Raw genomic sequence first — 27,133 nt, 5'->3', positions numbered from 1 at the left:
TTACAGCTAACTAATTAAACCCCGTGCTCAAAATTAATTAATATTGCCGACCCGGAGCCCTGCCAGTGTGCCTTATTTGCTTATTTGATTTGGCTAAATGTAATCCAGGTGAGCAGAAAAGCCACACATATGGTTATTTAAACAGTGTTAGTTATTACAGAAGTTTTATTTGGTGATAATATGCAAATGCTACACACTTATCTAGTAATCTTGGAAAAGTCCAGGAAAGTTTTTGTCTTATTCTTTGCGTTTATTTTAAATGTTGGTGCCTTTCAGGGACAAAATCTCGCTATCTTCCAGTATAACACAGTATTTTTCTAATGCAGTAAGTTTGTGACAGTAATTGCTGTTATGCTGCTTTCAGACTTCTTTGATACGGTTTTCTGGTGTCTGTTGCGGTTCAGCCAATCATTAGCTAGTCTGATGACTTAGCCTCAGGGGGCCTGTGTAGCCAGCAGATATCCAGGCCAAGGCTTCTTGTTTTATCTCCCCCCCTGCCTCCGGTCTTTGTTTACAAATACAGATGATTTTTTGTAACAAAGGGGTAGCCAACAGGAGCAAATCTAACTCTCCTTCAAACAAAAGCCTGCTCGTATGTGCCAGAACACTGAGAAAGAATAAATCTTGTTCATTTCCTGCAAAAGTTCGCATAATTATATATCTGATAGCTGTTAATAGACACTGTGTGTTAGCTGGTATTGTGAAGCGATTACCTGGTCTTTAGGGTGTTTGTAAAAATATTAAGAGAGTCAGAGTCATAACTTCAGTTGGATGCAGATGCCTGGGCTGCCACATTGATATTAGTTTCTTGTCCTTATTCCAGGTGACATTGTGATAAAATCAGTGTTTAAAGTCTAAAATGATCTCTATAGTTGAAGGATGTGACTTTAGTCTTTGGCTCGCTGACTTTCAATCCAGCAGGAGTTGCAGCATTTTCTAGAATACTAAGATGTTCTGTTTCAGGAGGGTCCAAAAGAGCGGTGTCATCTGTGAAATCTACTATTTAATCCTAAAGATACCACCCTCTGAGACCCAGTACAGTAGGAACCTTAAATTAAAAGGATATTGCCAACCATACAGCTGACATCAAAAATCATCATGCTGGTAAATCTTGTTTCTCCAACCAACCATCAGCGAATGCAAGTACTGAAGAATACAAAAGAAAAAAAATGGCAAAGGGTGTTTTAGATGCAGAGATTGGTTGGCAGCTACAAGGTTGCTCAGGAAAAATTTATATTCCCCAACTGGTTGGCAAGTGGTTGCTGGAGGTTGCTAACAGGCACTAATAGGTAAAACAAACTCCTTGCGATCGCTTTGGTCACTAGCATATTGATGCTGTTGCTAGCAGTTTGCAAGAGAGATAGCAACTTGTTGTAAACACTCGCCAGCTACTCTCTAAGCTGTAATGACACTTGAGAAAGTGGAACAACCTGTGGTCCATTTATTGAGCGTTTTTAAGTTTTTGGACTTTAGAGTTTTGTTTATTTTTAAGATCTATTTAATTTCTGGTTTGTTTAGTGTTTACATTTACCCTCATATATTCCTTTTTAGTGTAATTAGTGCTATTCCTAGTTCCCTGGTGCTTTGGAGTTTATTCCTCCCTCAGTGTTCATTTCACCTTTGTCAAGTTTCCTTGCTAAGTTCATCCATGTGTCTGCATTTTCCCCATTTGGTTTTCCCACTTCCTGCTTTATTATGAGAGTTAGTTCACTGTGCTTTGCTTTTAGTTTTGATTCATTGTGTCATCTTTGCTGATTAATTCAGCAAAGAATTCAGTATTTATAGTCACCACCTCCTCGCCACAGGGTTTCCAGCATGTTTTCCTGTGTTTTGAACTGTTTTGTACTGCCTGCCATCAGCCAAATTAGACATCTTGCTTTTTTGTTAAACAAGCTTGCCTGTCTTTGGCCTGGCTGTAGCTCAGGAGGTAGAGCAGATCATCTATTAATCCAAAGGTTGGTGGTTTGATCCCTGACTGCTCCAGCCTGTATGCCTTGGGCAAGATACTAAACCCAGTTGCTCTTTGATGCATCCTGTGTAATATAAGAAATGCATTAAAAAGCACTGTATAAAAATTATTTACCATTGATGTTGGGTCCTCACTCTTAACCACCCCTTGTCTGGAGTGCTGCTTTTCTTAGCAACTCTGGGTTCGATATCTTGCCCAAGGATACTTCAACATGTAGGTGAAAAGAGCAAGGGGATGAACTCACCGACCTCTCGACGAGTAGGTGGATTATTTAAGTCAGATATTTCCTGGAATATCTGACACCTCCTCTATCAGTCTACATTAAAGCCTACCCCAAGTCATGCTTTAGCTTAGAATCTTGATACCAGCTATAAAAGTGTGTAAATGTTTGTAAAAGTCCAACACAGACATACTGCAGAGCTATCCAGGGCTGCTTCTTCAGTGACTATGTTGAATTATTGAATGAAATCCTGAAGCTGAAGTAGCAACAAGATAGATTCGGGTGAAACGACCTGTTAAAAAAGGGGCATTCCCTCATCAGAGAACCGCAAATGTTACTTGATGTGGCGTTACAAACTATGTCACACACTCTTGAAGATTGCAGCACACGCAAAATCCATTTTCATGTACAGAAATAGCTGATTCCTATCGTGGCTTGGAGGCTTATTTAACCATGCTGTGCTCTCACTTTATATTCACAAACGCAGCGCCTCCCCCATCGTCCTCCTCCTTTATCTTAACTTCATTTTCTACATGAAATGCTCCGGAGAAATCAGATTTTTAAATGAGCAAGTTGCTCAATTAAGCCGAGGAGTTGAGGCAAATAAAAAAAACAATTCCCTTTTATCACTTGCATGTATGCTTCGCTCAACCGTGAAAGAATCAAACGCCGCAATCAGCCCAAGCGCCCATGGAAACGGCAATGTGTGGGTATGCACGAGGCGAGGCTCGGATATCACAGAGCATCCACAAAACCCAAAGAAAAATAAAGCTAGTTGTTCTCAAAGCCAGATCATTTATTTTCACATGTTGTTTAGACAGCCGTTTCCAGCGGTCATAATCTCACCTAACAGCTTTAAATGCCTTTTTAATGGCGAGCCCAGCCCCCCTCTGCCCCCTCAGCCCACAGAGCAGGCAGCGCCGCCTTTACAAGCCTACACGCAGACTTGTGTTCTCTGCCCCTGACAGGAAACCTCGGCATCCTGCCCCTGATGGACTTAGACTGCACTTCGGAGTGGCATCAAAAGAAAAGTGGGAGACAGAGAGCAGCTCTGCCCTGCCCTGCCCTGCCCGGCACCTCACCGCACCACGCCTCTGGGATCGGGAAGAATTCCAGGGAAAACCTACAGCAGCGACGAGGCCGCGAACAAACGGGAGCAAGCTTGCTGGAAAGAGGCCGAGACTCTCGCAGTATAAACCCCGACCTGTGCTTTGTCAAACACCTAAAGGGAAACCTGCTGTTTTTCTAGCAGGAGTTTCAGCAGAGTGGGCCAAAAGCAGCACGTCCGAGCCTTGATGTGAAGTTTAAGAAGCAGTGAGAGGCGTAAGACAGGCGGATCATTTTCACTAATAACAAAACGCATCTTGTGTGGTCATATATGTGGTGAAATGCAGCGCAGGCCTAATTACTGATTGCCCTGCAAATTATTTAAAAAGGTTTCATGTGATTCTCCCAAACGATCCATAACAAGAGTTGTGCAGCTTCAAGCTGCCAGCAGTATGCGTGCTTCGCGGCGGGACGCCGAATTAAAGCACACACTCCTCAGTAAACTGTGCAGTTAGTGCTGTTTCACATGCGCAACCCGAGGCTTACGATTGTGGTGATGTTTCCTAGCGCCCTGCACGATCATAAAGATACCCTTCCCTTTCTTTTTCCTACACAATGCAGTCGTGATGGCGCTGCAAAAACACTGCCGCACACTCTCGCGGCATCTCTGATCGCCTTATGCGATCAGATCGAGGCAGCGATCAGAGGCTGCTAAAGAGAGGCATCAGATACAGAGGCGGGGTAGTGCCACTTCAAAAGTCTGCGCTGTTTTAATCTGACTCTATCGGTTCATCCCCTTGCAGGCGAAGATGTGGGGGATGTTGGGGAAGAAGGCGATGGGTTTTGGGGGTCTATGACTGGACGCAGGCTGGGGGTGGTTTGCAGTTTCCACTTCACTCTGGCAGCACTTTGACAATTATCTCCTTTACGCAGCAGCCTCTTTTTTCACTCCTATTGAAGAACCTCGCCTGAGCTCCGAAGCCTCCCAGGAATGCCAGAGAGAGAGTGGAAGGGGAATCCAATGGGGATAATCCCAATTTCAAATGGAGCTTAGTGATATCCCCCTCCTCCCTTTCTTCCTCCATACCCCCCTCCCTCACCCTCCTCCTGTCTGGCACAGATAACTCATCCCTCTCTCAACACTGTGCATGCGCAGACAGTAACTCACGTCGCCCTCTAAAGTAATAATTAGCATGTCATCCAGTCGTGTCAGTTGGAGAGCCGGGCCTTCTGGGGAGGCTCGCGGCATGGCGAAAGATATATTTTGGTTGGGCTGCACTGAGGTCAGAGGAAGCTGGGTTACTGTTAGAGGAGGAGGTGTTGACACGCAAACGTGTTGTCACTTTGGTGTGAGCACACGCAGGTAAAAGAAAGGAAAAAGTGGGGGGCAACTGCAACCAACCTCTGCTGGTGTGGTCCACATGAACTCTCCTACTTGTGCCCCAGAAAGCTGAATCTGTTCATCTGAATGATGTGTTTTCAGTGGGGATGTCCAACGCAACATCCAAATGGACTCCCTTTGACTTTCTCACTGGTATTCCTGGGAGGCTTCAGAGCTTTCCCACTGAAAACACAACATCCAGATGAACAGATTCCGCTTTCTGGGACTTCTTCGCCTTGATGACTGAGCGTGCATCTGGTTTGGTGGACCAGAATGTGGGTCTCCAAGAAAACTGTGTTCATGGCATAAAATGAATCAACCACAGGACAATGTGACCATCGGATTAGAAGTTTGTAGGAACTCAGAATGTAACTCAAACAACTGGTTGTTTTCTGGGTACATTCCTATATAAAAGCAAGGTTATCAAGCACCAATGTAATTTTGCAGTTAAATCACCCTCTTGCAGCAGCTACGTGGCTGTTTGTGGAAGAATTTCTGTTTCATATCTGTGGCTCGGGTCTGAACGTAAGCAGATTTATCATTTTTGATAATTTATCACACTCGGTCACTGTATTATCACAAACAGATTGCATCTCATTGTCAATTTGACCCCATTCAACTGCAAACTGAGAGCAGACTGACTTTTTTATCGCCTTCAAATCACTTTGAAGATCTCATCTGACTATGAGTGGTGATCTTACACAGTCTCACTCATTTTGGCCACACTGAGATCTCCAGTTACTGTTTTGTTCCCTACTGTAACTGTAGCGTAGGATATCAGTGACCAAACAACTAAACAAGAGGCTTCAACACAGTAACCCACAAACTTCAAAGTGGCTACTTCAGCCTGTTACAGACATTCTGTGGTTGAAACAAAGATCTTTTGGGTTTGTACAAAATTTGATTTTAAAGGGAAATACCACCAATCACCAAGTGTCCATGGCCCTTTTATTCTTCAACAAACACTAACTTGATTTTGGGCTGTTTAGTCTGTCAGATCTGGCCCAAATGTATCTTAAAAAGGACGGCTGTTTTGGACCACGTCGCCCAAATATCATCACAAAAATATGATCACGCAAACTTGCAGGAAAAACTTCTTTCCCAGCAACTTTGAAAAGTCTCAGTTTCATTTGTTTTCTTTAATATTTCAATCCCAAAACTGACAACCCAAACACATACACAGTGAATTAATTTTTTGAATAGCTTAATATTGAGGTCTAACACCAAATCAGTTTCATCTACATATACATTTTCATTTCACAACACACTGGACACAACTTAAACAACTAGCCTATAAGGAACAGTGATGGTCAGGTTCATATTCCATTCATCAACAGTATGTCAACCCATCAATGCTGAACCTTTTTCAAAATCAATAATGAACCTTCTTGTTTCACACACTGGGCCATGCTTGGGGGCGACAGTTTGGAGTCAACCAGAGGTCAGAAAGTAAGCGCTGGCTGACTCCGGCGTGATTTCCTCTGACATCTGCTGACATCAACAAGTCCTAGAGGTAAAGCCGGTCTTTGTCTGTGCTCTTTTAGTGTCTATATTTACGAGCCGAAGCACAAACTTAGCTACACATCTGGTACAGCCAATAAATTCAGTATCTACTGTGCTAAAATGCCCTTGAGCAACATGCCAAACCCCTGCCCATCTCCAAGGAGGGAGCTCTGCTCAGTATCTGACCCTGTGCTCTGACCTCTACAACTCTGAAGAGGTATGAAGAAAAAATAGAGCATTCCTCCTTTGGGGATCAATAATCACACGCAGCGGTGAGGAGATCTCGGAGCGTGTCGGCCCTTGTGTGCTGTAGCTTTAGGCCTGCTGCCACACAGAATCAGAGGCGTCACTGGGGTGCAGTGAAACAGCTGGGCCTGTGGTTAAAGCGTCTGCTCAGAGGCTGCAATCAGCTGAGCCCCGCTTCATCACCCGGTTCTTCTCGCTTCCTGACCTCGCTTACAAACACACACTCTATAAATGCATTCAGACACACTTGTGGAAACGCAGACACAAACATATACGCTGCTTTGAGCGCATATGTATGCTAATGACCACCTCCAGAACTCATAAAAGAACGGCACATCAGCACTTTCTACCAGAGACACGATGCAGTGTGCAGCATTCTACGGTCACAGAGCCTGGCAGTGCATTCAAGTACCTGTAGTTTGTGCAGAAAAGGTCAAATTTATGCAACGCACTGCTTTTTCCACAAACAGGCAACTGTCACATAACACAGTATTTTTGTACTTGCTTCTATTATTGCCTACACATGCATTTCTACAGGATTACTGCCTTCAAGAGCTTCTGATGAGGTGTCGAGACACTCAGCCAACACAACAGTTTTGGCAGAGCATGACGGTTTCTGTGTGGGTATGTACGTGGAGTGAACATACTGTGGCTTTTCTGGCTTCGTGAAGATGATAGGGCCAAGCACTTCCACTGTACTTTACCATTGTTCCTTCGCTCTTGCTCCGTGCGACTTCCCTCTGCAGGCGAGCCACAGCCAGCTTTTCCCTAAACCAAAGAAACAGGAGATGGAGGGGAGAGAGAGAGAGGGGGGAAGGAAAATAAGAATGAGTCAGTGTGTGGTCAATCAGCAGCTCAGTGTGCCAGGTCTGAGTGCTCACAAAGTGGCAAATCAAGAAGTACCCAAAAACATATTCATTCTCTACTAGTCCACTGATCATGTAAGTGCTATGCATGTGGGACTCTAGTATGTCTTAGAAAATGCAAACCATTCTTGTCCCAGAGTTTTTGATAATGCAATTTTATGAGAGGCCACCTGCATGTCTCCATTATCCACAAGGTAGCTCTTTGGCCTTGGTGCCAGCACTACATTCGTGGTTTCCAGACAGCTGGAAAGAGTCCTCAAAAGATCACAACAGAAGATAGGGAAGAGGAGGATGTTGGGTTTCCAACCAGGATCCCATTCGTTCCGTTTTCTTTGGACCTTGAACATTAATTAAATTTTTCCCTCTCTTTTTATCCTCACTTCTTTCACTGGTTAGGTTTAGGTGCTAAATACCTTAATGCATGCTCAACGCATACCTCAATAATCATCCAGGTAAGTAAATCACATGAAGTTGATTTTGAAAGTCTTTAGACTGAAAAGGTTACTTGGATGAGTGACAAAACATTTGTCCAAATGAAACGCATAAATTAAATGCATAAATTAGCATTTAGCTTCTAGCTTTTAATACAACAGTCGCTTTAAAAAAGGCAGTGAAAGAAAACAGTGGCACAGCTTACATTATTTTGACTATGTGGAACGGACTTGCAATCTCATTGCCTTTGAAATTCTTGCATTTGTTAATATTGCAAGGAGACGCATCACAGAGTGACTCAGGTTGATTGCAATGCAACAGCAATCAATTTGAGTCAGACCAAAGTAGTTTGAGGCTGGTTGCCTCACACCAGACGACCTGTGAAATCACCTTGAGATCAAAGCTGGTCACCCAGACGTTGAGGCTATTACAGGCTCAACCTCTGATAAGCTGGTTGTTGCAACTGGCTGTAACCAAACAAAAATCCAATGCAGTCACCAGGCAACCACTAATAATTTTCCAAGCATACCAAAGGTGTACCTCAAGGATCAATCCCGGGACCACTTGGATTTTTTTTACACGTCAAAACTTTTAGTGAAAATGTCACCAAGTTAATAATAGATTGGATTTTATTAGCGCTTTTCAAGGCACCCAAAGCGCTTTACAATACCACTATTCATTCACACACTGGTGGAAGCAGCTACAGTTGTAGCCACAGCTGCCCTGGGGCAGACTAACAGAAGTGAGGCTGCCATATCGGCCCCTCTGGCCAACACCAGTAGGCAAGTAGGGTAAAGTGTCTTGCCCAAGGACACAACAACTAGGACAGAGAGCCCAGGGATCGAACCGGCGACCTTCCGGTTACAGATGCGATTCCCAAACCCCTGAGCCACGGTCGCGGTACATTCTGCTACAGTTAGCTATTAATACACTAAGGGACACCCAGCATGGGTACTTGTCTTTTGCCCTGTCTCCCTCTCCTCATCCCCAACCAGTCAAGGCAGATGGCTAAGTCTTGTTTTGCCTGAGGTTTCTTCCTGTTAAAAAGGAGTTTTTCCTCCCCAGTCTCTCCAGGTTGTTGTTTATAGGGGGATTCATAGTTGGGGTTTTCTCTGTATTATTGTGGAGTCTTTACCTTACAATGTAAAGCGCCTTGAGTCGACTTTTGTTGGATGAGAGATGAAACATCTTCAACATAAAGACGTCCAGCTGCCAGACAATCAATCCTGATATTCCTCCAATAGGATATCATACCTCACAAACCTGAAACCACTTAGTTATCCTTTTATTTAGAGCGATTCTTGTTTTGTTTCCATCTTTCATCTTACTTTTATCTTACAAAAACATCAACCACTGTCTTCACACCTAAGACTCACTCCCTCTATTCGTGCCTAAAGGCTGTGATGAAAATGGAAAGAGAAGCCTCCCCTCAGCTGCAAAATCAAATTTATCATCATCAGAGGACACTCAAGCTCTCTACTGGGCAAATCAAATTCCTCGACTTAGCTAATCATTTCTTGTTTACTAAGTGGTTGGTATCAGATATCCAAGATCAATATCAGCTCACTATACAAGAAACCAACACTTCTGCCCTCCATCTATCTCCAACTTCGGCAGAACCCACACACGCCTGCAAGCAAACCAGCAGACACACACATGGAAGAGGCGAGGTCGTCGGCTAACTACGCAAAACAGAGTTCGCGGTTCTATCCAGACAAAAATAGCTCAGAGGAAACAAAAAAAAGAAAAGAAAAAAAAGCTGGGCACCCTCGTGCCAGACCCTACAGCCTTACAGGCAGACACACACACACTCATAACAAACTCTTCCACACAAATACGCACAGAGCTGAACAAAGAAATTGACTGTGCACATCCAATCCATTTCCCACGTGAGGGCATTCCAGACTTTAATGGGATAAATCTTGGCACACTAGCACGGATAATAAAAAACCCTGTTTTAAAGCCCCTCCTGAGGCATCCACAACAACTGAAGCGGTGCTCCAGGACAAGCCAGACTGTGAATGTGTTTGCTGAAGGCTTGTCAGTATACAAGTGTTTCTATCCGTATTTCTGGGAAAACAACAAATGTGTAAGGGGATCAAAAAGCCTCCTTTGGCAGCGTAGCCTCTGAGTGAATCTGTTCAAGTCATTATTGTTGTAAATATAGTACTCTACATGCATTACTAGAGGCGCATGATGTGTTATCACCCACTTATTAATGTTTCTGCAGACCGGCTTGAAAGCCAGGTCTGCTAGGAGGTAAATATCAGAATCAATCAGAATCAGAATCAGAATACTTTATTGATCCCTGGGGGAAATTATTTTTTGTTACAGTGCTGATATGATAGTTGCTTTAAAAAATGCTTGAAAATAATTAACTTACTTAAAAAAGACAGTAACGAGTCAAAAAAACCAAACCTAATAAATGAATTGCATCATCTTACAAAACCTTAGGTGTGCAGCTCAGGAGGAAAGTTCCTGTCAAAGTCTTGTTCCCGACTGTTTTGTCTTCACAGCACACCTAATGTGGGGCTGTGGGACCCAATAAAGAAGCTGATACACCAGACAGCACGAGTAATCCCAATCACCTGCACATTTTTCACATTTCTTCAACAATAGCAGACATCCAAACCCCCCAAAAATAGCTCATGAGTAACAACTCCTCACCGCCTCGCAGTCTTTGACAAGACGCCGTTGTTTCTGAGCGGCTTACCTGTCGGAGGGAAAACCCCCCGGTGATTAAGAGACAGCTGACAGAGATGGATGAATCAACCGTCTGAACTGAACAGGCAAAATACAAGGTGGGCTACGTTTCTGCTCCTGGATGGCATTCCCACTGCAGTGATTCCTCTAATGGGAAAACACTGATTAAGACAAAGGCGAGCTAAACGAGCCGATTGTGAAACACGCACTGTGGCGGTGACGAATTCAGGAGGAAGTCAAGCAGAGTGCCGATGCTGTGAAGCAAGCAGGGGTGTGTGCGCGTGTGCGTTTGGGTGTGTATTCTGGACTTTTACTGCATTGGTTACTGCATTCATAAATTCCGTGTGAACGCATGCCCCACACCTGACTAAAACACTCGTGTTTACATTACACAATGTGTCTCTTCCCATTACAGCACACTGTACACCATTACACCACTTTCATTTAAAAAAAAAAAAAACTCTCTGGAAGTTCTCACTGCAGATATTGTTTTGTTAAACGGGACCGGCCTGGCATTCCTCCAGTCTGTGTTATGGCTGAGCGTCACAGCGCTGTAAAGGGTTAAGTTTCAGGCCACTTATGTACAGGCATGTTCCAGGAGCAACGGAGCATGAGCCAACTGCGACCGGCGGCAAAAATCGCCGCCAAATATAGAACAATTTGACATTCTGTGTTAAACGTAATTATAGTAATTGGCACGAGCGGTAGTCAAAACAGTATTCCAGTGAAAAACGCTCACTGGCGACGTCTTGCATCCAGTTGGCGCTGGTGTGGAATTATATGATATCTGAACTGCATTCAAGCGCACATGAATGCAATCTGTAATGTACTCTGTGTGTGTTTATGCCTGTGTTTAGGCTGACATATTCCACTCTAAATTTGTCATGTGCATTTCAACCACAATGGATGCGAGATCCATCACGTCGTAAACTTTTACCAGCTGTGTAAACTGGCCCCGAAATAGTCAGACAGAGTCCAACCTGACGGCTGTTAGAGTCAGGGAGTTTATCTCAAGCCCATCTCTCGCAGAAGGCTCTAGTTTGGTATGCAAAGAGCCATGTTAACACATTAATTACGATGTTTTCATTTTTCCCTCCACATGTTCTCATGAATGTCGTCCAAACGGGTCAAAACGCAGGCACGCGGTCCCTAAACGCCTCATTTTAAAGGGTAATTCCATTTTATAACAAGCCGGGTCTTATTTTCCCAGTTATGGACGTTGTTTCGAGTGGTTATGATAACATTAACAAAGTTTTACAGGGGCTAGAAACCTGAGCAGGCAAACAATCAGCCAACAGTTTGGACAGCGATGCAGCCAAATTATCAAAACCATACTGAAAGCATGTAATCCGTCACAGTGGGAAGACACGAATAGAACAGACAAGCCAGAGCTTTCCACATAAATCAGGATAATCTGGGTTTTGTTTATAACCTGTCAGATTGTTTGTGTTTATTGCCCATAGACTGTATATAAAAGATGTATGTGGCCACAGTGACATCACCCTTTTGTTTGTGGACTTTTGGATTCTAGATCTACACCATTACAGCTGTCACCATCTTGAATTTTTGGACCTAGAAGAAAGCATGACAAGCTCACTAATGGTTAGCTTAATGCGAGCAGCCCTAATAACACATTAATGCTGCTCGCAGGTACCCCCAATATAGCTGCAGAAGATTAGCACGCTGTAATCCGGTTTATTTTAATATGGGACCCTTAGAGTGAGCCTCAAGTGGCCACTTGACGAACTGCAGTTTTACACACTTCCATGTTTGCTTAGATTTTCAGCCCTGGATATTTTGCTTCCTGCCGTCCTTTAAATGAGCTAAAAACATTTTCATTGACGCAGAAAAGTGAATGATTCTCTTTGGACTCGAAGCCCCAACTTTATATATTTCACACTTGATGCGTTTGTCTTCTACATCCTGATCTTGTGATGAAAGCATAAGCTGACAGCTGACCGTGTGCACACGTTCTACCTCCGCTGAAACCCGTGTGGGGTGTGGGCCTCCAGTTTCTCCTGCTGATTGCAATCACCTGATAGTGGTGATGACTTACTAAACAAGGGAATCCCACCAAGCACCAGTGGAGATACCCAAACCACCTGATTTGGGTATCTGATAGCCCCAGTTGCAAGTGCACTTCTCTTCAGTACACAAAATGCAACGAGAGTAAGGTGGTCATGTAGTCTGATCATGTCAAAAAGCAGTACTTTAAAGTGGATTTAATACAGTTACAATGCTTGTATTAAACATGGTCAAGTGTTCAAATATTGAGCGTAGTTTGTGAGTCACAGGCGCAGGCTTCAAACAAACTCAGTTTCAGACAGGTTTTTTTTTTCTACTCTTGGCTTCAAACGAGCAGTTAGCCCTAGCACAGTCATCACAGAAGCCCCACCCACCTGCTGTTTAATCTCTGTTTGTAAAGCGGGACCAGTCAGGATGAAGTTTTCATAAAGGAAGGAGCTGGTTTCAGACAGTGGCTTTGTGTAAGATAAATAAAGCTTATTTTGAACTATAAATCATATAATGCAGCTCTAGTAGAGTCCACTTAAAGCTTAAACAGTGATTTAACATCTAGTTTGTGATGAAAATCTTGGCTTACATGCCTCGTTTGTGCACCTGCTTTGTTACATTCTTAACTCGCACTACCTGCCATCCACCCACACACCTCACAGATCACGTCTTTCCTTTTCACATGCATTTCCTTCAGCGTCAAACGCCGCCCCGTCTCTGAGATAAGACAGACAGCGCGGCGCAGAGCGAACATAACACCCGCCCCGCCGCATTCACAGCAGATCAACCCTGTTTCCTCTGCTCAGTCTCCTGAGCTCAGACACTGTGTAAACCCTCCGTGTGCACCCGCTCTTTCTCTAGCGTCGCAGCGGCGGTGGCGTGCATGCATGCAAAGACACGACCTGTCAGGGCCGAGAGAGGATCAATCACAGCTTGAGCTGACATGTTGTGGAGCCCTGCGCTTTGAACTACATTGTGGGAGGCAGACGTTTAGCCCGTGTTTTCATCACTGTTATCACGGCTCTTCCATACAGGTGGTTTAATCCACTGTACATTGTTTGCTGCTAAGCACATAATGAAAGAGGGAGAAGCGCTGTCTCCTGTATTTTGGTTTCCTCTTTCCCTCGCGGTACTGTACACCACTATCAAGTGCGTTTAATCTGTCCTCTTAAACACCACATACTGGTTCAGCTTTTTCCCTGCAGAAGTTACTCACTTTGACATAAACACATGCATCCTGATGCATAAAAGATGCATAAATATAAACCATCTCTCTAGTATTGTCATCGAGGCTTATGGGGGAGCTAAACATTTCAATCGTTCTCAGCCACAACTGTACACAGAGTGGCCAGGAGGGATGCATAAATGTTTGGATGAGAGCAGAGCTGCCATGCATTTATGTATTAGCGTCTGCACTCCCGCTGGGTTAAGAGCCCTGATACGCACGCAATCCCCATGGCCCACATAGGGCGCCCTCTTCAGAGGGATCCTGACTCCGGACCGGTCATTCCCATCCTTAATCCTTCTACAGCTGTGTTATGTAACCTTCTCTGTACCGATCCACCCAAAAAAATCAACCCAGTCCCAAACCCTAGTGCGGGACAATAGGCTTACTGATGCGTTTGATAAGTTACAACATCCAAGCCAGCCTGACAGGAAAACAGAGTTACAACTGCCAAGAGAGTAAACTCGAGATGGGGTGTGAAATGCATTTGCACAACTCTAATTTCTCATGTTCTGCATGGATTCCCTGACATTGTCATGGAGAAAATGAACTTGAAAAAGTCCCACTTCATTATGTGTAATTAAAAAGTCCTGTACCAACAAAGGCAACGTATCATTAAAGCATCATTTCCTTAAGACTTTAATGCAGGAATTCCTTTCTGCAGTCGAACCCCAAATGCCGAGATGGCATCAAAATCAGCGTCGGTGTAAACACTTTCATCTGCACGGGCGTCTGAGGGGGTGGGGCTTGCACATCTGTGACCGTTCAATTGGTCCCAATGCATTAGGCAGGTTCAATCAATCACCACGAAGCACTGTGGTGGATGGCGAGGAGTGGCCTGACCCGCGGCGATCCCCCGTTTCCCAGCCACAGCTGGTTCCTGACCTCCTGTCGCTCGTCACGGACCCCCGTCTGCAGTGAAGGGCAGCGGAAAAACATGAGCCACATGTCAGCACCTCTCACACCCAGCCAGCCAGCCAGCCAGGCAGCCAGACAACCCGGCACAATGAGCCTTACCTCACCACCGAAGACCATCAATTATTGACGAGGTGAAATGTGATGAGGTTCTGCTGTGAGCACACAAAGAACACATGCCTTTTCAGGCTGCCATGTGGCCTAATAACGTCTTTATTTTCCAAAAAGACACGTTTCTAATCAGCAACATAGTCCTTGTTTGATGTTGTGGAGCAATAATCTGCATTAGACACTCAGAAACACTGTTAGTCTGACCAAGTATGTATGATAAATGCCTCCCTGTGATGTGAATCTGGACAACAGTGTGCTTGACAAACACTAAGAATGTGGGTCATCTCAACACCCATACATAACTTCATCATCATGACTCATACTTAGTTTTAATTTAGGAGTTGCGTACTGGACTTTGTTTGGACACGTGTGTGCTACACTGAGCAATGTAGTTAGGCGAGTTGAGATGATCACGATTAGCAAGATTAATCCAAAGTCAATAACAGGTTGAGCGCTCCGAGTTGTTTATGCTTTTCCCTCCGAGATAACATCTAGCCCTCGGTACTTCACAGGAGTCTGACAGAATACACCGGGAAGCTTTGTTTTCTTTTTTTTCCCCTCCGACTCTAAGCATTGACATAATCTTGGAGCGTGTGATTGATGGCGGCAATCTCTGTGAACTAGACTGTGTGAAAATTTTTTTGCCTTTCCCACTTAAAAGAACTTCAGGGAATTCTTCAAAACCTCAAAAAGTCATTGCTTCTTTTATCCTATTAAGTGTCTATGTAGAAAAATTGGCACATTCAGTGGATAAGTTCTTGAGTTGTGGTCTAAAATGTGGCTTTTGGAGACACTTTGACAAGCAAAATCTCATTAATTCTTCAGTGTCTCCTCAGCTTCCATCCTTAAAACAGTAGAGTCAAGTCATGTTAAACAGACCACACTCCTACCTAAAGTAATAGGAAGGGTTTCAGCTTTGATTTCAGTGGACATAAAGGACATAAAACCTGCGTTTAGATATTCATCAGGACAAACAGCTTTTACAAAAAGCCTAAAACTTTTCATATATCTCAATCAATCAATCAAAATTGTCAAAGTGATTAATGTCTCATATTGCCAGAACTCTTTCAAATGCTAAATTCCACTACAGATACGGTGAGTCAAGAAAAACTGCAAGCACTCCTAAAGAGCAGATATGCCTGCCACTACTCTGTTCAGACTGTTTGCCGAACTGGCAGATAAGTTTCCGAGTTTGGCTGTTTCTAAAGAAGGCAACTGGGTCTTTGGGGACAGGCGAGACGCTACCAAGTGCAACATTTGTAAATCACCAACAAAACTAAACAACACATATCACTGCTATCACACGCTATTTTGCCCCTCTGGCCATACGAGTGTTTAGGCATAGGAAAAAAGTGGTTGTATGAGTGTGTGCTTGAATGAACGAATCTTGTAGTTAGAAAGCACTTTGAATGCTTAAACAGAGTAAAAAAACGCTACATAAGTACCAGTCCATTCACTATCATCGTTGGTGTTGCAGAAATATGTGGAAAATGCCTTCTGTTTTCATCTCATTTCCCTCAAGATGGCGCCGAGTATGGCAGCCTCGTCGCGAGCTCCCCCAAGCAACGGCTTTCTTCTGTGTTTAATTTTACTTTTCCTTTATTTTTTCACGAGCAGCACTTGTCTCCTTGTGTACGACCGACAAACCTTACTGGACATAAAAGACGGTCTTTCTTATAACTTTCCGGAGTTCAAGTTTTGCAACACGGACGCTCCGTTTGCAGACCCCCCATTCATCTCACCTGAGACGCCTTTGTTCTCTGGCCCTGGAGGCCGCAAACGCCGACGCAGAGGGAGAAGATCTGGCGTTCTGGTTCGACTGAGACGGCGCACTTACAGACCACCGTTACCCAGTTTATTACTGGCTAATATGCAGTCTCTGGAGAACAAGCTGTGCGAGCTTCGGGCACGGATCTCATTCCAGCGAGAGATGCGGGACTGCTGCGTGATCTGCCTCACAGAAACCTGGCTATCGGACAAAGTACCGGACTCCGCAATACAACTGCCGGGGTTCTCTGTGCACCGCGCGGACAGGTCACAGGATCTTACTGGGAAAAGCAGAGGCGGTGGTGTATGTTTCATGATCAATAACAGCTGGTGTGATTATGCGAACGTGCACCCGGTCAAATCCTTCTGCTCACCGGACCTGGAGTACCTGATGATTAAGTGCCGGCCATTCTGGCTACCGAGGGAATTTACAGCAGTGATTATTACGGCTGTTTACATTCCCCCACAAGCCGACACTGACCGAGCACTCAGGGAACTGTACAGCGCGATCAGCAGCGAGGAAACCGCACACCCAGAGGCAGCGTTTATCACAGCCGGAGACTTTAATAAGGGAAACCTGAAGAAAGTCTCACCAAAACTCCATCAACACATCCTTTTCAACACACGTGGAAACCGGCTACTCGACCACTGTTACACCTCTTTCCGGGATGCGTACAAAGCCCTCCCCCGAGCCCCATTCAGCCAATCAGATCACTGCTCCATCCTGCTCCTGCCCGCCTACAGGCAGAAGCTGAAACAGGAAGCTCCAACCCGGAGGGCGGTGCACTGTTGGACGGACCAATCGGAGTCTGCGCTGCGGGACTGTTTTGATCACGCGGACTGGGAAATGTTTCACGTGGCCGCCAGAGACATTGATGAATACACAGACTCAGTCTGTGGATTTATCAGGAAATGCGTGGAAGATGTCGTCCCATCCAGAACAGTCAAATCCTTCCCAAATCAAAAACCCTGGATTAACGGAGATGTTCGCGCGGCACTGGCGGCACGGAACACCGCCTTTGCCTCCGCGAACACATCGGACTACAAACACGCCCATTACCAACTCCGGAAGACGATCAAAGCAGCCAAACGTGAGTACAGGGACAGGGTGGAGCAACAGTTTGACAACCCTCGGAGTATGTGGCAGGGACTAAACACGATCACAGACTTTAGAGGGAAAACCAGCACACCGCAGACCATGGCCTCTCTGTGTGAGGATCTAAACGTATTCTACGCTAGATTCGACGCAGCGAACACCATGAGACCGGACAGTGTGCGCACCGCGGATGACGTCAGTGCGCACACTGTGTCTGAGGAGGATGTGCGGAAGTGCTTCAGGAAGGTGAACGCGCGCAAAGCTACTGGTCCGGACGGGATTCCCGGCCGCGTCCTCAAGTCATGCGCGGCTCAGCTGGCTGGAGTGTTCACGCACATCTTCAACCTTTCCCTCTCTCTTTCTGTAGTCCCAGCCTGCTTCAAAATGGCCACCATCGTCCCTGTACCCAAATCCTCCACCATCTCCTCATTGAACGACTGGCGACCTGTAGCCCTGACCCCCATCGTAAGCAAATGCTTCGAGAAGCTGGTCAGGGACTTCATCTGCTCTGCACTACCCGACTCACTGGACCCTCTACAGTTTGCATACCGCCACAACAGGTCCACTGATGATGCCATAGCCCTGACACTACACACTGCCCTGTCACACCTGGAGAAGAGAGACACGTATGTGAGGATGCTGTTTGTAGATTACAGCTCAGCATTCAATACCATCGTTCCCTCGAAGCTGGACAGGAAACTGCAGGATCTAGGACTGAGCAGCTCCCTCTGCAGCTGGATCCTTAGCTTCCTGTCTGACAGACGCCAGGTGGTCAGACTGGGCAGCATCACCTCATCCCCCATCACACTGAACACTGGTGCTCCACAGGGGTGTGTACTGAGCCCTCTCCTGTACTCACTCTACACCTACGACTGCACAGCCACTGACAACTCCAACATCATTGTGAAGTTTGCGGACGACACTACAGTGGTGGGTCTTATCACCAACGGTGATGAGACGGCTTACAGGGAGGAGGTCAGCGCCCTGACCCACTGGTGTCAAGACAACCATCTCACCCTCAACGTCGCAAAGACAAAGGAGTTGATATTGGACTTCCGAAGGTGCAGAGAAGTACACACCCCCATCACCATCAACGGCGCTACTGTGGAGAGAGTGAGCAGCTTCCGGTTCCTTGGTGTACATCTGGCTGAGGATCTTACGTGGTCAGTACACACAAACAAAACAGTGAAGAAGGCGCAGCAGCGCCTCTTCTTTCTCAGGAGACTGAAAAGATTCGGCATGAGCCCCCGCATCCTCAGGACCTTCTATCACTGTGCCATTGAGAGCATCCTCACTGGATGCATCACCACCTGGTATGGCAACAGCACCGCCTACAACTGCAAAGCTCTCCAGCGAGTAGTGCAATGTTCTGAACGGATAATTGGAGGTGAGCTTCCCTCCCTCCAAGACATCTACAGGAAGCGGTGCCTGAGGAAAGCGGGGAGGATCATCAAGGACTCCAGTCACCCCAGCCATAAACTGTTCAGACTGCTTCCATCAGGAAGGAGGTTCTGCAGCATCCGGTCCCGAACCAGCAGACTGAGAGACAGCTTTTTCCATCAGGCCATCAGACTACTGAACACGTCATAGACACCTCAGCTTCACTACTGGAACTTCAACATTATGCACTCCACACTGTATATAAATGCCACTTGTTTTGCACATATTCAACTCTGTATATTTTATATATTGTATTATTATTATTATTATTATTTTTTTTATTTTTTTTTTTTTACTATTTAATTTGTAAAAATGTGTATACACACACACACACACACACACACACACACACACGTAGGAAAATATTTAGTATACACATCCAGAAATGCATACACTATTATATATTGTACATATATTTATTAGTTTCAGGTTGGCCATTCTTGTATTTTGCTCGTTTGTGTTGTGTTTGCACATCTCTGTTGCTTGTGGGGCTCGCACACAAGAATTTCACTCGCATGTGCTGTGCCAGTGTGCCTGCACATGTGATGTGACAATAAAAGTGATTTGATTTGATTTGATCTGATTACATTTGTGCCAAATTTGATGGTGTTTTTAGGGTGTTTAAGACATACAGTATCACAAATATGTATGGGGTGGAATAGCTTAATGCCTCTGGCAACAGCTGCCACCTGAAGAGGCATGAAACTCTTCAAAGAATTCTGCAAAAATCTTCAAAATCAGAGTGAAGACGCTGATTTAAATGCACTGTTTAGTGGGCCAGAACTTCTCCAAAACTTATGAAGTAACAAAGATCAGACATAAGGAATCCTCTGAGAGAAATGCATTTGCCAAGCGTGGATTACCCCTGCTTGGCTGTCTGTCTGTCTACCTAAATGTTTTCTTATTCTGCGAGCAGGGCCTGACCTCAATTGTTTCCAAGCCACAGATGCATTCCTGCCCAGACGAAACGAAACATTGCGGATGAGCAGATGTGCTTTAAAAATGGCTGCAGCACCCGCCCGCCTGCCTTTCTTGTCTGTCGGGAGGGTTTACTCACCAGCGTGGCTCATGAAGAATGAGGATGGGGCTAGACATGATCACACGGAGGGGCAATCTTAAGCACATGGCTGAGCACACATGTACAAACACACTTGCAAAGATATGCAAAGACATGCACACACACACATTTACAGACAACTTTGAATCTTTCATGTGCAATTCATAAATGAGAGATGACTCCAAACTGGAAAGGTGCTGTTGCTGTACCTTAGCAAACACAGTTGAGGGGATATGTGGAAATGGGGCAAGAGAAGGAAAACAGAGCTTATCAAAAAGCATTCCCAGCCACATACTCACACTCCAACAGGTTGTAATCTTGTGTTTGCTTAAAATTTTCCCCAGTGATGGCTGTCTAACTTATGTCGCACCCTCTGACACATAATTGAGTTTAAGTGAGGCACATTTCACAAAAGACTGCAATTACCTCATGATATAGGAGTTCTCCTGTTTTTTGTGAAATGGATTCGGACAAGATAAACAAAACCAGTTTTTTATTTTTTCGTCCCTGAGAAATTATTATACTTCTCCAGAGATGAACACAAAACATCTCTGCAGATCTATACAGGCTCTGTACGCTTGAGATGAAGCCCAACTGTGTCTAAAGGCCAAGAATGTCTCAGCGTGTGCCAAGACGCCACGCTTAAAGGCAGCAATAAAAGCCTGCTATCATAGACAGAAGCAGGATGAAATGAATTGAAAAATTGGCGATGTGGTGAAGAGTGACGACAATCAAGAGACTAAGTTGGCTATTTTACTTCCTCACCTGACCGAAGTGGTATGAAATGGGTGGGTTTGTGTTGAAAAGCTACAGAAATATTTGTGACACTAAGAGGGCGACGTGTGGGAGGATTTTAGGCGCTGTTTGATCTTCTAATAAGTGTTCCTTTTGAGGCATGCTGATGTCTTTGTCTGGGTATTTACAGGTGACCTGGGTGGAAAATGAGATGATGCTGAGCAATCTGCTATGAAGCTGAACCTGATCGGTTACTGTGATAGTCTTTCCATCAACATCGAGTTTTTACAAGACTCTCAAATGTTTTTCCATCCTTTTAGACATGTAGGTATGTGTACTGCTGATGCCTTCATCGGTCTGATAAAGTGACACTGTCATTCAGACATAGGTCCTATTACGTAAATTGTTCTTTAAATACTTTAAGACATCTTTAAGACTACAAACATATACCTTGTATTCATTAAACGTTCATAGGATGAGAAAAGGTGATCTGGGTGACTGTAACAACTGGCGGGGCATCACGTTGCTGTCGGTACCCGGGAAAGTGTTTTGCCTCGCTCTTTTGAATCGGCTACAACACGCAGTGAACGAACGATTGCGAGAAAAGCAGGCTGGGTTTCGGGGGGCCGGTCATGCGTCGAGGAAATCTTCACCCTCCGCATGATCATTGAACAAACATTGGAATACCAAAGGAAGATTTCTAGTAATTTCATTGCCTTCGAGAAGGCTTTTGACAGCGTCCACCGGCTGACTCTATGGGCTATCCTACGCCACTATGGAGTCCCTCAGCAGTTTTTAGATGCCTTTCGTTGTCTCTACTCCAACTCCCGTTGCTGCGTCCGGACGGATGACGGCTGCACAGATTTCTTCAAGATCAATACTGGCGTCCGACAAGGATGCGTGCTATCCCCTTTCCTCTTCCTGTTGGTAATTGACTTCATCATGTGACGATCAGTTGACCAAGCTGGCATTGGTGTGCCCTGGCACGAAGCGCGTAATCTCACTGACTTGGACTTCGCAGATGACATCGCCCTGCTGGGCTCGACTCAGGAAGACCTCCAAAAGTTGACCGCGGCCCTGCAGAGGGAGGCGACGAAAGTTGGATTAAGAATCAGCGTCAAAAAAACCAAGGTACTCCGAGTTGGCTATGCACGTGCCCGCATTCCTGTCATGATCAACCAACAACGTGCTGAAGAGGTGGAGAATTTTACATATCTTGGCAGCATCATCTCGAATGATGGGGTCTCTGATCGGGATGTCGACGCCAGAGTAGGGAAGGCAGTTGGTGTCCTGCGACGTCTCCAACCTATTTGGAACTCGACCTCCCTGAATGTAAGGGTCAAGATCAGACTACTGAACTCTATCGTCTTCCCTACTGCACTTTATGCTAGTGAAACCTGGCGCTCAACAAGTGCAATTATTCAACACCTGAACGTGCTTCAACAACGTGGCCTGCGGCGAATCCTGAGAATTTCCTACCGGGACCGAATAACAAATGAGGAGGTCCTACGAAGAGCAGGCACCCGCCCATTAGCCGATGTTGTTGCAGAAAGGCGCTTCCGCTTTGCGGGCCATATTTTACGCCTACCCCCTCATCGCCCAGCTAAGATTGCCATGACATGGCGTCCACGCACTGGCAAGCTAAAGCAAGGCCGACCAAAGACCACATGGCGTCGAACATTCATGGACGATCTGAGAACTGTCGACATTGCCTGGGACGAAGCTGAAGCAGTTGCTGCTGACCGACATCGATGGAGATCACTAGCTGCCCGATGCGCCGCCTGGCGTAGGAGGAACTAAGTCTAAGTAAGTCATAGGATGAGATGCCATCATATTAACAGAAAGGAACAACTTGTTTCATTGCTGGAAAGTTTTCACTTCCAGTCAGTTTTCACTCAAATTATTGAAGTCAAAAGTCTCAAAATCCTCCTCCAATGAGCCATTTCAGCTTTCAAAAGCTGATTGAAGTTTCTGGTTCATAGAACTAACTTACTCCCCTTATCACGTTCATGGCAAGGTGCCTAAAGTGCTCCTTTAGACATGATAGAGACATGTTTGGAATGAGATAGTAATAGAAAGGAGTCTGAAAAGGACATTATTTTGGCAGATACAGAAGCTTGTTCAAACATCTGCTTATTTGATCACGTTAGATGCCAAAAAATATCTCCGTGAACCCTTCGTTTGTTCTCAAATTATTGTAAGAAAGTCTTAAAAAAGCAATTATGATCTAGGCCAAACTACATGCAACATATACATACGTGGTTGGAGCGTAACGGGGTGACAACAGGGAACCGCACCTCTCACTCCATGACAGCTGAGGTAGGCTCCCCTGTGACCTATGAACTGGATGTTAAGAAAATGGATGGATGGAAAGTAGATCTCACAGTAGCAGGTAGCCATAGTTTTGCACATGGCTACTGTGAGATGTACTTTGTTGAAAGTGACAAGTAAAGGTCACTAGAACTCAGTAGTATTACATCTTCAATTGAAAAGTGAGCATGGTGCACATTTAGGCACAAAGCAACATTTTCAGAAGACTTCAGATTAATATAATCATTAAGGATGTTTTTCTGAAAGACGCACGAACATGTTCAAATTACCATCAGAAGGTTTTAATAACACCACTCCAGTGAGCCTTTCCACACAGGCTTCTCAGCTTTAAAAGTCCAGTAACCCTGAACAGTGCATTACTGCCAGAAGATGCAAATGCTAATGTAGCACTTTTTGCATGTTCAGTGCTATAAATGCATCCACATACATATAACCAAGTCACACATTTCATCCATTGTTCTGTATTTCACACCCCGGCTAGCCTGCATTGAGGTAATTGGGGAACAGAGACTCATGTGTACTACTGTACTACAATGCTAGAAGGTTCTGCTGACTCATGGAGACCATGCAGAGGCTACAGGGTATTTTACAACAGCTGTCAACACAACAGTAGCCCTTTACAGAAGCGGACAAACGGCCACTGCATATACAATAAAGACAAAGGGGCTGCAAACAAGACGCATTTGAGCCAAGGGTCAGCCATCTCTACTGCAATCCACCTCTGCGGGCACACATATGTGTCCTCAGTGTTCCTGGGAAGCTCATAACTCAGACGCCCTCTACAGGAAAGGGCAGAGCAGGCTGTACCTGCTGCGGAGACTCAGGTCGTTTGGAGTGGAGGGCCCACTCCTGAAGAAATTCTATGACTCTGTTGTGGCTTCTGCTATCTTTTATGGCGTGGTCTGCTGGGGCGGCAGCATCTCTGCTGGGGACAGGAAGAGACTGAACAGGGTGATCCGAAGGGCCAGCTCTGTTCTAGGATGCCCTCTGGACCCAGTGGAGGTGGTGAGTGACAGGAGAACGGCGGCTAAGCTGTCATCCCTGTTGGACAACATCTCCCACCCCATGCAGCAGACTGTGACAGCACTGAGCAGATCCTTCAGTGGGAGACTGCGGCACCCACGGTGTGGGGCGGAGAGATTTCACAGGTCTTTCCTCCCCACTGCTGTCAGACTCCATAATAAAGACTTTAACTGATCAAGCACACACATCCATACATATGCAATAATACTAAGTGCAATAATCCTTTCTGTCATCGTTGTATTTTTACTCAGTTGTATATAGTATTTGTATTTGTATTCTATTTTTATCTTATTGTATATTTATTTTATTTTATTCTACTGTATATAGTATTTTATTTTATTCTATTCTGTACAGTTGTGTACTGTATTTATTCTTATTGTATTCTAATTTTTGCCTCATAACTTTTGCACTGTCCACTTCCTGCTGTGACAAAACAAATTTCCCACGTGTGGGACTAATAAAGGTTATCTTATCTTATCTTATCTTATCTGTTGCAAAAGCCATGGCATTAATATAACTATTCTCCATGTGTGATGCAGGCAGTTTTTCATGCGTTTAGTTGCATCGCTTTACTTAGAGTCACTTTGCACTGTAGCTTCCATCTTTAAGTATGTCTGGTCCCAGTAATTCTCTTTTACGTGTTCACAAAATTGCCATAGCGCTCCTGTTCTTGCCCTCTGGCATGTTGGTAACCAAGCAGTTAAAAGCATCTGCACGCTGCCGTAATTCACTCTAAGTAAAGACTGTCACCAAACGGCTAAAATACAACAAGAGAAGTGTTTGGAAAAGAGTTTTACAGCTTCAAAAGGTGAGCTTCTCCAGCAGCCTCTCTCCATTTCCTTTCCAGCTGCGCCAACACCTTCAGCCTCTGGACACGGTCCCGCATGTTTCTCTCACTATTATCCGACGATTTACAGCCAAGATAGAGGGGAGCTGAAGTTTGTTGACATTCCCCGCCCCCGTGCAACCTCAAATACGACACTGACCCCCTTTTCCAACCTCATAAACGGCTCACTCCGTTGAAAGCGTCACCGTGACGAGGAGAGAAATATGAAACAAGTGGGAGCACTGGCAAATCAGGCTTAGACTGCTTTGAGCGAGAAAACTTGTGAGGTGCGTGCACGCACTGTGAAAGTGTGTCAGCCTGTGTAAAGTAAACAAGGACAACACCATATTATCTTGTAAACTGTTGGCATGCAGTGCTATGACCTAAAAAACAAATCCAATTTGGGGATTTGCTCCCCCCCCCCCCTTCCAACACTAAGACTTATCAATAAAAGCCCTTACAAAGGAAAAAATTTGCAAGCCAAGAAGCTTTCTGTACAGAGGCAATATTTTAAGCCAGTTTTGACTGGAAAACAGGCAGTTTAAATGCAAAAAAAAAAACCCAACCCAGAAGTTTTCGCACCTTTTTGAACTCAAATGGAGCAAGTTCATCTGTTTAGAAACCACAAAAATGCTCCAGCTCTAATGACATCACTTAACAGTCAGCGAGGGTGTCTGGGCAATGCTTTGTCTCCAGGCAAAACAGTCAGCTCATGCAATAGACCATTGATAGCTAGCAAATAAAAGCCTTTTATTGGTTATAAATTGTGTCAGACCATTAAACTTTATATTTTTCCCGAGTGACATTGCTCTAACTTGAGCCAACGGGGAGACAGAGGAGGATAGAAAAAGAAAAAAAGACATCTGATAATCCAATTGTTCTGCATTTCCAACTTGTTAACATCCAAAGCATGAGACTTCAGTTGGAATTAAATGTGTTGTGGCTGCATGCATCCAAAAAAATAGCTGCGTCGCAAAATGTCAGGATTCTTTACCAAGCTTTTTTTTTTTTCAGATGATGTATTGGCAAAAACAGGTTTGTATTAGCCTGACGGAGCTCTGCATACTGTTTTTAGGGATCCTATGTGCAGTTTGAGGGGGATAGGGGGGGAGGAATGCATTCAAAGCAGCCTTAATTGAGCTGGATGGCCTGCAGTCACAGAAGCAGAGTGTCTCAACAAGACTCAAGTGGGCAAGATCCTGAAATGTGCCTCACACATATACATCATTAAACTGGCTTACGGCTCCACGGTGCCGATCAGCGCTGCAAAGACTCTGGGAATTATATGGGAAAGTTTGTCTGGAAGGAGCCCTCAACCCCCTCCCTCCTTCAAAATGAAAGTCCTCTGGCTGTCAATGAAGGGGAAGTGCTCCCATGCTGAGGCCCACTGGGCCAGCCATTGAACAGAGGAACATTCCTCAGTAATTCTGTTTGACCTGAGCCCAGAGTGGTAGCTGAGGGTCACCGAATACAGAGCGCCACATACGGGGAGGAGACCAAAGGGGAGGAGGAAAAGTTGGGAAAATCGGATGCACAGGAGTGAGAGTGAGGCAGACTGGTGGAAAGAAAATACAGTCGTCTTTTCTCAGCCTTTGTTTGACAAGTAAACACTCAGGTTATGTCATCTGTCAAGACTGTCCTCCAACAGCAATCCCGTAGGCTGTTTCATAAGCTGTCAACGTGACATGAAAATGTGTTCAAGATGCAAACAACCTCTGGTGGTGCTGCGAAGAAGTGCCAGGTCAAAGTGGTCAAAAGTGCTTGGTATGAAAGCTGCTGGACTTCTTTGAGGTTCTTGAAGATTTTGAGGAATCCAGATATTTGACCTGCAGCTGAAGGCTGTTGTAGTAGATGCATCAAGTTCACTTAAGCAACAAATACTTTATTTTAACCCAAACCATCATTTTCTTCTATGAATAACCAATAATAGCCTCTGAAAACACCCCAAACTGAAAAATAGGCCCACACAGGACTCAAGACTCAGTTTCCTGGTTAAAAGTTGTCTGTTTTTGGCATCTGTGGTACACTTTGTTGATCTGTTTACAGAAATCAAATAAATTCTGCCCACATGTGAAGCTGTAAAGGTGCATCAGTCCTTTTCAATCTGCTAGCAAAAACTGGAAAACAGCCCAAAATCGGCAGTGTGGTGGGACTACTGCTGCACTAGAAACAGGGCAAAGAAACCATAGATTTTTTTCACAGCTAACTATGCAAATAATCCTCAAAT

The 27,133-nt window shown here is 44.9% G+C and overlaps 1 protein-coding gene across 8 annotated transcripts in view; it reads right to left on the bottom strand.

The window, feature by feature from the left end:
- The window catches only part of LOC113016073 (nck-associated protein 5), a 184,935-nt gene that overhangs the window by 79,512 nt on the left and 78,290 nt on the right, over positions 1 to 27,133 (bottom strand). For 5 of the 8 annotated variants that reach the window (XM_026158596.1, XM_026158587.1, XM_026158588.1 and 2 more), the window contains one exon: positions 7,071 to 7,134. In XM_026158596.1, coding sequence (XP_026014381.1) covers positions 7,071 to 7,134 — 64 coding nt within the window. Of the gene's footprint in view, positions 1 to 7,013; positions 7,135 to 10,331; positions 14,518 to 27,133 lie in introns of those variants that run through there. The other 3 variants (XM_026158593.1, XM_026158594.1, XM_026158586.1) reach the window with 3 other exon arrangements.

This window comes from Astatotilapia calliptera, chromosome 23 (genome assembly GCF_900246225.1).
Source record: "Astatotilapia calliptera chromosome 23, fAstCal1.2, whole genome shotgun sequence".
Taxonomy (NCBI): Eukaryota; Metazoa; Chordata; class Actinopteri; order Cichliformes; family Cichlidae; genus Astatotilapia; species Astatotilapia calliptera.
The sequence above is the reverse complement of the archived record's forward strand: the minus strand, read 5'-3'. Positions and strand labels throughout refer to the sequence as shown.